The sequence below is a fragment of the Tupaia chinensis genome, unplaced genomic scaffold, assembly GCF_000334495.1.
Source record: "Tupaia chinensis unplaced genomic scaffold, TupChi_1.0 Scaffold000252_1, whole genome shotgun sequence".
Classification (NCBI taxonomy): Eukaryota; Metazoa; Chordata; class Mammalia; order Scandentia; family Tupaiidae; genus Tupaia; species Tupaia belangeri.
Genome location: NW_006159732.1, coordinates 2,307,169 through 2,319,886, shown reverse-complemented (window position 1 = coordinate 2,319,886; position 12,718 = coordinate 2,307,169). Strand labels below are relative to the sequence as shown.

General features: G+C 40.6%; 1 protein-coding gene across 1 annotated transcript in view; it reads left to right on the top strand.

Moving 5' to 3' along the window:
- LOC106734926 (chloride intracellular channel protein 5) overlaps nucleotides 1-12,250 on the top strand; it is a 12,835-nt gene extending 585 nt beyond the window's left edge. The window contains exon 2 of the mRNA XM_027772082.1: nucleotides 12,131-12,250. Coding sequence (XP_027627883.1) covers nucleotides 12,131-12,250 — 120 coding nt within the window. The remainder of the gene's footprint in view (nucleotides 1-12,130) is intronic.
- The last annotated feature ends 468 nt before the right edge of the window (nucleotides 12,251-12,718 follow it).

Genomic DNA, 12,718 nt, shown 5'->3' with positions numbered 1-12,718 from the left:
CACAGATTGGAAGGAAGTGAAAAATCTTCCGTGAATCCTGACATTAGTCTCTTTGTGAAGGTAAGAGCTGCCTTTGAAACACCTACACAAACCTACACAAACTGGTATTGGTGTTTTATTTTGCTCTGAGTGACCAGGGAAAAATGCATGGTGTCTGCGGTCTTAGGCTCTACACACATACTAAAGAGTAGGGCTGATTAAATCAGTCATTTCAGAGCATAGCCAGCATTTCTCAAAATGACAAGAATTAGAAAAAACATGGAAAGACTGTGTTTAAACATTGACTTTTATACATTACAGGCAAAGGTTTTTTAAGAGTTCACATGAATGAGAGGAAGTCTGGGTTCAAATTCTCACCTGTGTGACAAACATTAGGCACATTTGTCTGTCTGGTTAAATTTCCTTCATCAACATGATTTTTAAAAGTGAAACTAAGGCTTATGAGAGAAAGTCAAATCTATAGTTAGGTGGAGGAATTTCCTTCTTATGTGTCTAAGGTCACAGATACTTCAGCTATCTGGGCAATAAACCTCACCTCTGTCACAGAGCTCGTCCTTTTGGCACCAGTATAACTAAAATTCTGATGAAGTCAAATGATTTCAGTAGTAGTAGGAAAATCCTAACTGCTAGCGTTAATTTTTATTGCTTGTGATATTTAGACAGAACTTTGGTGATCTTTGTATTAGTCTAATAATGTAATAAAGATTATGGTTAGGTTTATAAATCAAAACGTATAAAACATTTCACAGCTAAATATATCATTTTTATTCATCAAGATGGCAGATCCTTTTCCCTCAGCATACCCCCTACATAACTACATAATATTCATATTTACATTATTTACATGAATTTTTTAAGAGAATTTTTGGTATAGGGTGTGTGTGCTCACCAGACAGAGAGACAGAAAGCAAGAAATCACCCCACCTCCAGGGGATGGCCACGCCACAATTCCTTCTTCTCCTTTTTCCTCTTGGGATTTTGGGCATGCAAGTACACATGCCCTGAATGAGTTTTAAGCTGCTGGGTCCAGGACTTGAACCACAGTCAACTATATGGGAGTCCAGCAATGTAACCATTATGCATCTGCTGGTCCCTTTATGAATTTTTCAATGTGAAGTTGTCATATTAGTAAATATTGCTATCTAATCTAATGCTAATCACATTCTTGCCAATAAAACTGATTATACTATGAATATACAAAAATCCCAGTTCATACTCATTTCTCCTCTTCTGGGTTTCCAATAATAGTTTTAATGACGTGTACTTTAGTTACTATTTTGACATTTTATTGTCTTCTTTGTTGCCCTTTTCTCTAGTTGTTTTGCATGCAAATTGTGTTTTCTCCATTCTACTATAAAGAACTTTAAAAAAAACCATCCAGGCATAGTGCCTGATTCATACTAAGTCCTTACAAACCTTGCCTGGTGTTGTGCTGAACACTGGGATAAGGAGATGTGTAAGATGTGTCCCTAGCTCTCGAGAAATTAACTATAAGATGTCAGATGTAGACTTGCTCTCAATGTAGTAAGAGAGAAAATAGAGGAATGAGTGAAGATATCTGTGGGTGTTCAGGGAGAGAATGCCAAACTGTGGCAAAGGAGTTAGAAACTGTACTGTGAAGGAGGTGACGTTCAAACAGGTATATTCAAGCAACATTCCAGCCTCCATAACCACAGCACTGCTGTGTTACAGTGTGAAAACAAGTGCTTTTCAGTGAAGGCTAGATATGTTTCTTCTCAGGACAGAAGCATCCATGCAACTTCATGCAGCAAGCAAGGTGGGTCATCACTGACATCATTATCATCATCATAATCAAGGCATTATTTGTAAATTTGATAATGTGCAAGTCTAATAAAAAATTAGCCTGTCACTGAACCAAATAGAAGTATTACAGTAGGAAAAAAATGTTGGCATCTCCAACTGGTACTAGCAACAGGGACAAACTGCTTGACAGTAGCATGTGATTCTTAAATCACTTCAAACCGTCTAAGGCAAATATTGGATTTAATTAACTCTTTAAGTTTTACTTTATATATATGTATGTGTGTGTGTGTGTGTGTGTGTGTGTGTGTGTATATATGTTAACTGAGAAACCATGAGCCTCCCTCAGCTCCTATATGTGAACTCCTTCTTAAGGACATTCAACAGTATTCTCTAAGAAGTGTGGCAGGTATAAGCCAGGTTCTCCAAACCAGCTCTCATCCCATCCCTACTGCAGTTCCTTATTCAGTGTTGAATGGGAGTGTAATATCTAAAATGGGTAATGGGATCTGCTCTGCCTGAGTGGGAATGAAGAAGCTGAATGTGACCTGTTCAGAATCTTTCTTCCCACCTTCATGGAGGGGATGCTGGACCCCTACAATGGAGGTGGATTTCTGGCTCACCATTTTCCTAGCAGGGTTTACGGCTATGCAGATCCTGGTTTCCTTTTCCTAGGTTGTTTTAGTGCAGACCACCTGGGCTGCATCAACACCTGTATTCATTCATGTATATTTTTACCTGGTGTGTGTGTGTGTATATATATATGTTAACTGAGAAACCATGAGCCTCAGCTCCTATATGTGAACTCCTTCTTAAGGACATTCAACAGTATTCTCTAAGAAGTGTGGCAGGTATAAGCCAGGTTCTCCAAACCAGCTCTCATCCCATCCCTACTGCAGTTCCTTATTCAGTGTTGAATGGGAGTGTAATATCTAAAATGGGTAATGGGATCTGCTCTGCCTGAGTGGGAATGAAGAAGCTGAATGTGACCTGTTCAGAATCTTTCTTCCCACCTTCATGGAGGGGATGCTGGACCCCTACAATGGAGGTGGATTTCTGGCTCACCATTTTCCTAGCAGGGTTTACGGCTATGCAGATCCTGGTTTCCTTTTCCTAGGTTGTTTTAGTGCAGACCACCTGGGCTGCATCAACACCTGTATTCATTCATGTATATTTTTACCTGTTCTACACATGTCAGTGAAAACATCAGGCAGGGTTGTAACATTACATGTTCAACCAACCTTTTTACTGAAGTGCAAACATTTCAGTGTTGACCAACAACTTAGTTATTTAAAATATATCATTGTTTTATTAACTCAACAGATATCATGCTAGGTACTGGGTTCACAGCAAAGAAAACAAAGTCTTGGCTTCCATGCACTTTGCATTGTAGTGGGAGAGAAATTGACAGACAAGTAAATATAAAATATGCCCAGTTGTGTTATAAAGAAACATCAAGCAGGATATAGGTGAATTAATTTCTTATTGCTCTTATAACAAATCACTGCAAACTTAATAGCTTGAAGCAATACAAATATTCTCTTATACTTCTGGACATTGGAGGTCTGAAATGAGTCTTGTGGGGCTAAAATCAAGGTGTCAGTGTTTCTGGAGGCTCTGACAGAGACTCTGTCCCTTCCCTGTTCCAACCTCTGGAAGCAGACCTTAGAGCCCATGTTATGTCCCCACTTTCCTTCCTGTTTTCATCATCACATTGCCACTTGCTTATTCTCAACCACTCTTGCATTCCTTTTGTAAGGACCTTGTGAATAGATCGGATCCACCAGCATAATCTAGGGTAATCTCCCCATATTAAGAGTCTTAGTTTAATCACATCCACGTACCCCTTTTGCCTCATTAGGTAACATTGATAGCATCTGGGAATTAAAGTATAGACCTATTTAGGGCTGCTAGTCAGCCTACACAACGGGATGGACAGTGATGGTGAATAAAGGTGTGAGGAGACAATGTGGGTAGAGTGGGGAAGCGAGGGGAGGGCAGTTAGTAGGACATGAGGCCAGAGAGACAGAGTGGTCACAGATCCTGTCGGTGCTCATGGGCCATTGGAGGAGCTTTCACTTTCATTCTGACTGAGTCCTGTGAGGAGTCACCGGATGGTTTTGAAGAACATTCTGGCTGTCTTTGTGATAACAGACTTTAGTGGTAAAGGAATAGAAACAAAAACAGGGAGAACAGTTCAGAGGCAACTGACAAACTCAGGCCATAAATGAGAATGGATTCACTGTTTTTCGATAGCTGTAGAGGTGGTGTGAAGTAGAACTGAGATTGTTTTGAAGACAGAGCACAAAGGTTTTGTTGGTGGATTTGATGTGGGAGTTAAAGGAAGAAAAGAACCATGGTTGTCTCTAGAGTTACTCAGTGAGTGGAGATTACCCCCATGTCGGCTATACACCCCTTCTTGGGGAACATGCGATTGAAGAAACTAACAGCTCTTCTTTTTGTCTGCATACATGTGTACAAGGGAGAAAGAGATGGGAGGAAATGAGAGGGAGGAAGTAAGAGAGACACGTTCTGGTGTATTGCTTGATGTGAAGAGAAAAAAGTTTTCTGATAACGGTCGTTGCAAAGGCAAATGGAACAAATAAAAATCATCTGTTCAGTAGATATGTTGATTATGGAAGACTAAATATCATTTAAAGCAGGTTTTGAAGTCCAGTTGCGTGGATTTGGAATCTGACTTAGCAAACTAATTTTTGCTAAATTGTTTAGCTTTGCTTAGGCTCAATGTCTTCATTACTAAAATGGATGTTATAAAACCCCAAATCCCAAGAGGAGAATGGAGAAGAGGGGATTGCAGCATGACCATGAGTGATTTCTTCCTTCTCACTGTCTCTGTATCTTTCCTCTCTGGCAAAAACCTAAGAAAATAATAATAATAAGAAACATTTCTATTTAATTTTTATCCAATCTTCATAAATGTTAATATTTTATGTATTTCTTAATGTGCACAGTATATTCTGACAGTGGTACATGAATATAGTTTGTAAGTAAATAAGTGTACCTATATAATGGGTAAATGTTTATTTTGTATTGACAGAGATATGCATGCCACTTAAAAATTCTTACCGATTCATACTTTCTTTCCTTTCCTGCCATCATTTATGGGCCTGGGGCTGTTTCCTTGGCCTAGATCTGATGACAGTCCTCTTACCTCTTTGGTTCTCCCTGGGAATTTTCATAGCAACATATTTAATCCATTTGCCTGGAAGACAAACACAGTTTTATCATTGCAGGAGAGACACTATAAAATCACATGGAAACAATGAGGAAAATAAATCTGGATTTAGATGTTGAGACATGGCTCAGCTAAGGAGCAGGTGGCACGGATGTTCCAGTCGGGAGGGCTCAGCATAAACAGAAGCACAGCAAATACGTATGTGTACGACTAGCTCACCTGGCTGGGTGGACCCACTATCTCAGAAGGTGCAAAGCACATGGTGAGGTTGAAGAACTAGAAGTGCCATTTTGTATAGCAACCTAAGGGACTTGGAGTCTATACTGAAGACAACTGAAAATAATAGAATGCTCCTTTTTTTTTTTTTTTTGAGAGAGAGATTTTTGCTATAGGGCATGTGCGCTTGCCAGAAAGACAGAGAGAGACAGAGACAGAAAGTGAGAAATCACCCCCTAGGGGGGATGGCCACGCCACAATCCCTTCTCCTCCATTCTCCTCTCGAGATCTTGGGCATGCATGCACATGCACCCAGTGTGAATTTAAGCCACCAGTTCCAGGAATCAAACCGCAGTCAACTACATGGGAGTCCAGTGACGTAGCCACGACACCAACTGCTGGTCCCTAGAATGTTCTTGAAGAGAATATTATGAGCAAAGAAATGCTTAAGATGACAAATAAGGAAATTATAAAGCATTTCTACCTGATATGTAGAGCACACCAAAAAGACATCTATCATGCTTTGTTTCTAAGATTAGGTCAAGAATATAGAAGTATATACACTGCGTGTAATTAAGACCATGTAGTTTTCAACTTTGCATGTAGGTGGTGGATTGTCAGAAAAGTTGTGACTTATTTTTTCATAATTTTTAGTGTAAAAACGTGTCATGACTTTTCCCATGACTCAGTATATCCAAATATTTAGACCTTTGGCTTTCTATAGATAAATTTCTTTGGACAAAGCTAGCTAGCATATTGCTGATTTGTATATTATCTATATGCATATCTAGTTACATTTTTTTTTTGGAGAGGTTTTTGCTATAGGGTGTGTGTGCTTGCCAGACAGACAGAGAGAGACAGAGAGATAGAAAGCGGGAAATCATCCCCCAGGGGGGATGGCCACACCTCAATCCCTTCTCCTCCATTCTCCTCTCAGGATCTTGGGCACACACACACACGCGCCCGGCGTGAGTTTAAGCCACCGGGTCCGAGACTCGAACCGCGGTCGACTACGTGGGAGTCCAGAGACATAGTCATTATGCTAACTGCTGGACACAGCACAAACTTTTGATTATTGCTATCTGAACGTAGTTTCCAGTGAAATATGTATATGGAGGGGTCTATGAGAGCCTAGCTGGACTACTCAAAAGTTACACACTCATCTGTCTGAAAGCAAACCTTAGAAGGTTCTTCTTGTTTCATGATCCTCTAAGGACAGCCTCCTCTAATGTCATTAAGGACAGGTCAAAGGACGTCCTTGGAAACAACTGAGAAAATACAAGTCTGAGCCTGTTTGTTGTGTCTGATTGCTCTTTCACTGAACCAACAAAGCATATAAAAATGGAACAATGAGCAGGTTTGAATAATGATTATTTTATTCTTGTTATAATTTCTCCTTAATTATAGTGCCATTCAAAGAGGTAGAATTCTAGCGCTGTGATAAAAACATTGGAAACCAGAAGAGTAATGCAACTTGCTCAAAGCTGCTTGCAAATGAGTGAGAAGCTGGAACTTTGGGCTCTCAACTCAAGGCACTTTCCTCTATATTGGCATTCCTAGCCTGGTTTGCTGGATGTTCATGAATATGTTTTGGGAGATTCAGGAACATTTTAAACTCTACACAAATTTTTGTGGTCACAGATGATCTTGAGAGAGTCTGTAAACGCTCAGAAATGTTAGCTATCCCTGTGATACAATCCACTTTCCCTGTCTGGGTACACACTCGGGGGGAAGGAGTAGAATGTGGCATGGAATAACTCAACTCCTTTTCTTTTCCCTGGAGTCTTCCACTTACTCTACACCTTTCAGCCTCTTAAGAAATGATGGCAAAGCCCCAGGTGAAAGAGTAATAAAGAAGTGTTACCCAAATCATCATGTCAGAATTATGTCGGCTCTGAAAACGAAGGTGCAATAAACACTCCCAAATTAGGATTCATATTATCTCCAAGGGAAATTTTAGACATCTTTTCTCCTCCCAAGGGACTACAAACTCATTATCACTTCATTTACAACAAATCCTGCTACCTCGAAGGACAGTATCACCAACTGTATAAATTAAAACTTTCAAGAAACTTTTAATTTTTTCTCTTTTATCTTCCAACGACCCGAACAAGTTCACCTAAACATTCTCTTCTCTCCATATCGGCCATCGCTAGGCACTGCTGTATTAATACAGCCATTCAACTGCTCACTCTGCCTCTAGACTCTCCTCCCTCCCAGGAAGTCCCCACCTAGCCACCGGAATGATCCATAATGCTTCTTTAAAGCATATCGAACCATGCCATTGCCCTGCTTCTAACTATACAATGGCTGTTCATTGCCAGAGATAGAGACTGTATGAAAAAGCCCTCACAAATATGGAAGGTATGTGTGGATGTGTGCCCAGAATCCCCAAAGGAAGCAGAGAAGGGGGAGAAGAGATTGTTATGTGACCAGTCCCCATAGTGAGGGGTGTTTTCACCTCCTTCTCTCCCTCTCTCTCCCTCTCTCCATCTCTCTCTTGCAACATCACATACTCTCTAGCAAAATTTAAAAAAAGAAAAGAAGAGATCAGTCAATGGGCTTTTAGCCAAGACTTTAATCACTTGCTATTCCTCACTCATCTTTTGTCATGAAAATTGTTGACTTGTCTGTACTTCCCTGCTAACCTCCCCTTATGTCATGACTCTGGGCTTTTGCTCAAACTGTCTACTTCCAGCACTCTCCCTTCCTGGGATAACCCACTGTCCTTTTAGATGCATCCTAGAAGTCCCCTTTTCAGGTAAGCTTTCCTGGTCCCTCCAGGCAGAGCTGGACTGGGTTTCCTCGGTATCCTTCACTGCTCTTATCTCAGTATATTAGTTTGTTAGTGCTGCCACAATAAAGAACCACAAACTGGGTGGCTTCAACAACAGAAATGTACTTTATCGCAATTCTGGATGTAGGAAGTCCAAGTCAAAATTATAACGAGAATAACAAGAATAAAAAAACATTATTCAAACCTGCTCATTGTTCCATTTTCATATGCTTTCTGGTGTGCGCTTGCCAGAAAGACAGAGACAGAGAGACAGAAAGCAAGAAATCATCCCCTGGGGGGATGGCCACGCCACAATCCCTTCTCCTCCATTCTCCTCTCGGGATTTTGTGCATGCATGCACACGCACCTGGCGTGACTCAAACCGCGGTAGACTGCATGGGAGTCCAGTTACATAGCCATTACACCAACTGCTGGTCCCCACATCCCTGTTAAGGGATGTTGTACTTGTTTCCATCTTTATACCTTTCTAGCTGTGTACTCTTTAAATAGGATCCACCTTTTGTTTATTCTCATATACCTGGTCCATGGCATACTTAAATGACAATTGAATGAGGGAAGGAGAGAGGGACTGTTACCCCCAGGGATCTTCAGGATGGGGCAGGGGGAAGGCTTATGTCAATGGCATCAGTGATAAGAGTACTGCTTCGAGCCCCTGCATTTGTTTTGTAGTGATGCTGCAACAAATTGCCACAAATTTGGTTGTTTAAAATAGTATGTATTTATTCCTTTGCAGTTTTAGTTGCTGAATTCTGCAATTAAGATATTGACACTCCCTTGGAAGTTTCTAGGGGAGAACACTTCATTGCCTTTTTCGGCTTCTGGTGGCATCCGGCAATCTTTGGCTTGTAGCAACATTATTCCAATCTTTGCCTCTGCCATTATATGGCCCTTCTTCCTCTTGTCTCTGTTTCACCTTCTCTTCTTTTATAAAAGTTTGTCATTGGATTTAGAGCCACCCAAACCCAGGATGATCCCATCTCAAGATCCTTAACTCATTTACATCTATGAAAATGCTTTTTTCCAAATTGTGTTACATTTATGGGTTCCAGGTAGATATAGAGTTTGAAGGGTCACTCTTCAATCCACTATTTCCTCTGCAAGAAGAATGAGCTGAATTGAAGCATGGGAACCTCTGGACACGGCAGCCACTCCTGGGATCCTTATTTCCTAATAACTACAAGGCATTCTGTGAGGATTCAGTAGACTGTACCTTCATCTTTTTAGTTCTCAAACATTCATGAGAATGCATGGTCTGTTCCCAGCATTATCCTGAAGTTGGTCAAAAAGGCAAAATTATGAGTGCCTAATTTGATTTGTTGAGCTCTGAAGGGACACTGGAGTCAATGGATTTGAGCATTCTCACAGTGGCTGGGATTAAACACTGCAAGGTTTAATACTTGCCATACTAATTCAGTGCATCTTTTGTTCTGGACCTGCCTTTGTATTTCTGCATCAGTATGATCTACCAAACACTGTTCTGTTAACAGACATGGAAGCCAAACTAACTGCAGTGAAAACTAAAGGAAGTAAGCAGTGTCAATGCTGGAGAACAGAGTAGCCGTTGGCTGCCAGTCAGAAGACAGAGGAAGGGACAGAATAGAGATTAGTAGAGGAAGGAATCATTTTTCTGTAATATCATTTTTTAAAAAGAGAAACTCATGAGAATGTCAATTCCTTGAAAGAAAGGACCATGTCTTGCTTATCTCTATAGCTTATTTCCTTGTGGGGTGCTGACATTGACATAGGGAGCTGTGAAATGTTGGTCAAAGTTAACCAAATATTCACCTCTGAGACTTTGAGGTAGCTTTCACACTTACTATGGCTTAGGTAATGGTTTGCCCCCCCCCAAGGGTTTATGTGTTGTAATTTGGTCCGTAATATAATGGCATTGGGAGGTGGTGAAACCTTTAAGAGAAAGAACTACCTTCAAAGTAGTGGTCACTTTTACAGATAAGATGTGAGTCAGTGAATTGAGAAAAAAAGACTCACTTTTTGAAAAATAATTATTTATTTAATTTATTATTATTATTTTAATTTTTGCTATAGGGCATGTGTACTCACAAGAGTGAGAGGGAGAGAGAGAGAGAAAGAGAGAGAGAGAGAGAGAGAGAGAGAAAACATGAGAAAACAAGCCACCAAGTCCAGGACTCAAACCACAGTTGGTCATGTGGGTGCCTTAACCACCATGGCACCTGCTCATCCCCTGAAAGACCCACTTTCAATGTGGGGAGTCAATGTGCAGTTGGCTGAGACCATAAAGGAACAAACAGAAGTAGGAAATTCTTTTTCATCTTTCTCTGTCTCTGTACATGTCTACTGACATACCTGCTTTCTTTAACCATATTCTGACTTAGCCTAGAGGCTAGCCAACTGCCAAGCCCTTATTCTTGAACTTTATGGTCACTGGAATTGTGAAACAAATAAATCTCTATTCCTTATGTATCATTCAGTCTCATATATTTCTGTTAGCAACGTAATAATGGACTAATACACATGTTAATGAAGTGTGTTGAGATCATCTTTAGGAAAAATGGTGAATTGGGTATTCATTTCCCTTTTTCAACCCTTTCCCACTACCAGTATGATCAAGTCCATCTTTGAGCATCACGTGCAAGGCCTTGGATGATTATTTAGTTGGATACTGGATTTTGTTGTATTCCTTTAAATAGTTTAAGGATACATTCTGGGATGCAATTAAGTTACCTGGAATAAATCCCATCCTTTTGTGGTTGCTTTTAGGCTTGATAAGTATGGTCCAAGAAGAGCCCTAGTCTAGGGGGGCCAGAAAGGGGCACAGTAGTACCATAACACTCAGAGTGACTGACCCAAATGGGAAGATTCCAGGTTTACGGCAGTTAGATCCCACATAGCCAACTGCGTGGTTCAAGGCTTGGACCCAGTGGCTTGAAAGAAATGCCAGGCTTGAGTATGTGAGTGCCCAAACCCTGAAAGGAGGAAGAAATGGAGAAGAAAGAATTGTAGAATGGCCATTCCCATGGAGGGGTGCTTTCTCACTTTCTCTCTCTGTCTCTTTTGTGAGCACTCCCACCATGTGGCAATGGAAAAGAAAATAAGAAAGAAAGGAAAGGAAAAGCCTTAGTATAGAAAGAGCTAATTGGACTCTAGACTATCTGAGAACTCTACTCTGCCCTGTGTCTATGAGGTCTTTTCTACTCTGCCTACAGGAATCACAAACTATTACTAATATTATGTGAGATTATGAGATTGTTTCTCCTAATTATTTCTATTTTTTTTTTCTCCCACACTTAGTAGTTTCCTCACTTGCATGTACAGATTAGGACTTTTGAAGGATTCAAGGGAGTCTCTTTGTAGATTTCCAGAGTGCTCTCAAATCCCTCCCGAACCCTTTTCTCTTTCTCTGCACCTCCATGTTTTCTAGTATTTAGATGTGCAAATTCTAGCTGCCTTGACCCTTCCAATCGCCAAGTGCTATTGTCTGCTCAAGTCAGAAAGACTGCCAGGTGTTGTTCTGCTTAGATTCTGTGCTGCCTGTGCCCAATATCTGAATAATAATCATTTTGTATAGTGTGTCTACTGGTAATGTTTTGATTGTTAAGAGAAAATATGGTTTCTTTGGGCCTTTTTAAAAAATGTACTTATTTTATTCATGATAAATAATGTGTGCATGCATGAGAGAGAAAAGCCCCCTTACCGGGTGTTGTCACGCCATGGTTCCCTTGTCGCTTTGGCTTCTCAGGATCTTGGGCATGTGCACACACACCTGATATGTTTTCAGGCTGACCCTGGGATCCAAACCTGCTGTCGGCCATGTGGCTTCTTACACTGCAGTTCAGTTTGCTACTGATTGTGCCATCCGGATAGGTCAAATCTGTTTTCTTTTATGTCATCTTTTACGTTATATAAAAGAGGAAGTTGTGGCAATTGACTTTAAGGTCCCCATTTTTATTTAGGTATTTCTCCTTTCCCTCTGGAATATTAGTCCCTTGATTTCAAGATAAATTAGCTGTCAGAAAATAGTCATGAAGCTCAGTGATAATGACTATAAAGGGGTGTTGTAGAATGACAGGTCTAGCAAACTATTTTGGCCTTTGGTTCTATTCTGATCCCTTTTCTTTCCATTTTCTTTAAATAGTATGCTTTTAAAGGACTTTTGTGAAGCCTTTATCTTGTACTTTTAGTTCTCACCAGTGATGAAACAGGAAAACAGATGTTCCAGCTACTTGTTCATGAGACTAGCCTACATGAGCATCATCTCATCTCTTAACCTCTTGCTCTTCAAGTCTCCTGTGATTCCATGAATTTCTTTGGAAAACTCTGCAAAAAATGGACCTTATTACTGTCTAAGTGGAATTTGCTCTCAAGCTACCTTCTGATACCCAGATCCCAGGTGTCCAGAATCCACTGGTGTATCAATTATAATGTATACATGGAAAACGCACTGACTGGCAACTCGACTCATAAATGAATAGCACTCCATCAAAAGTATGAGAGACTCTCCCTATGAGTGGAGTTTGCGCTTTAGCCTTGAAGCCAAGTAATTTATGCAATCTTGTGAGGACAAAGATTAGAAATCTGGGCTTGCAGCCATGCTCTCTTTTATGCTCCTTAAGAGGGCTTTCCGCCTCCTTTTAGGAGGCTGTGGGTTAGCAGAGGTGCCAGGCCTGTCAGAAGTTGTCAGCCTCTAGCAATAGGGCTTGGAGGCAACAGGAACATGGCAACAGCCGAAATAAATAAGAGAATGCATTGTTTGGGAAACGACTAATGTT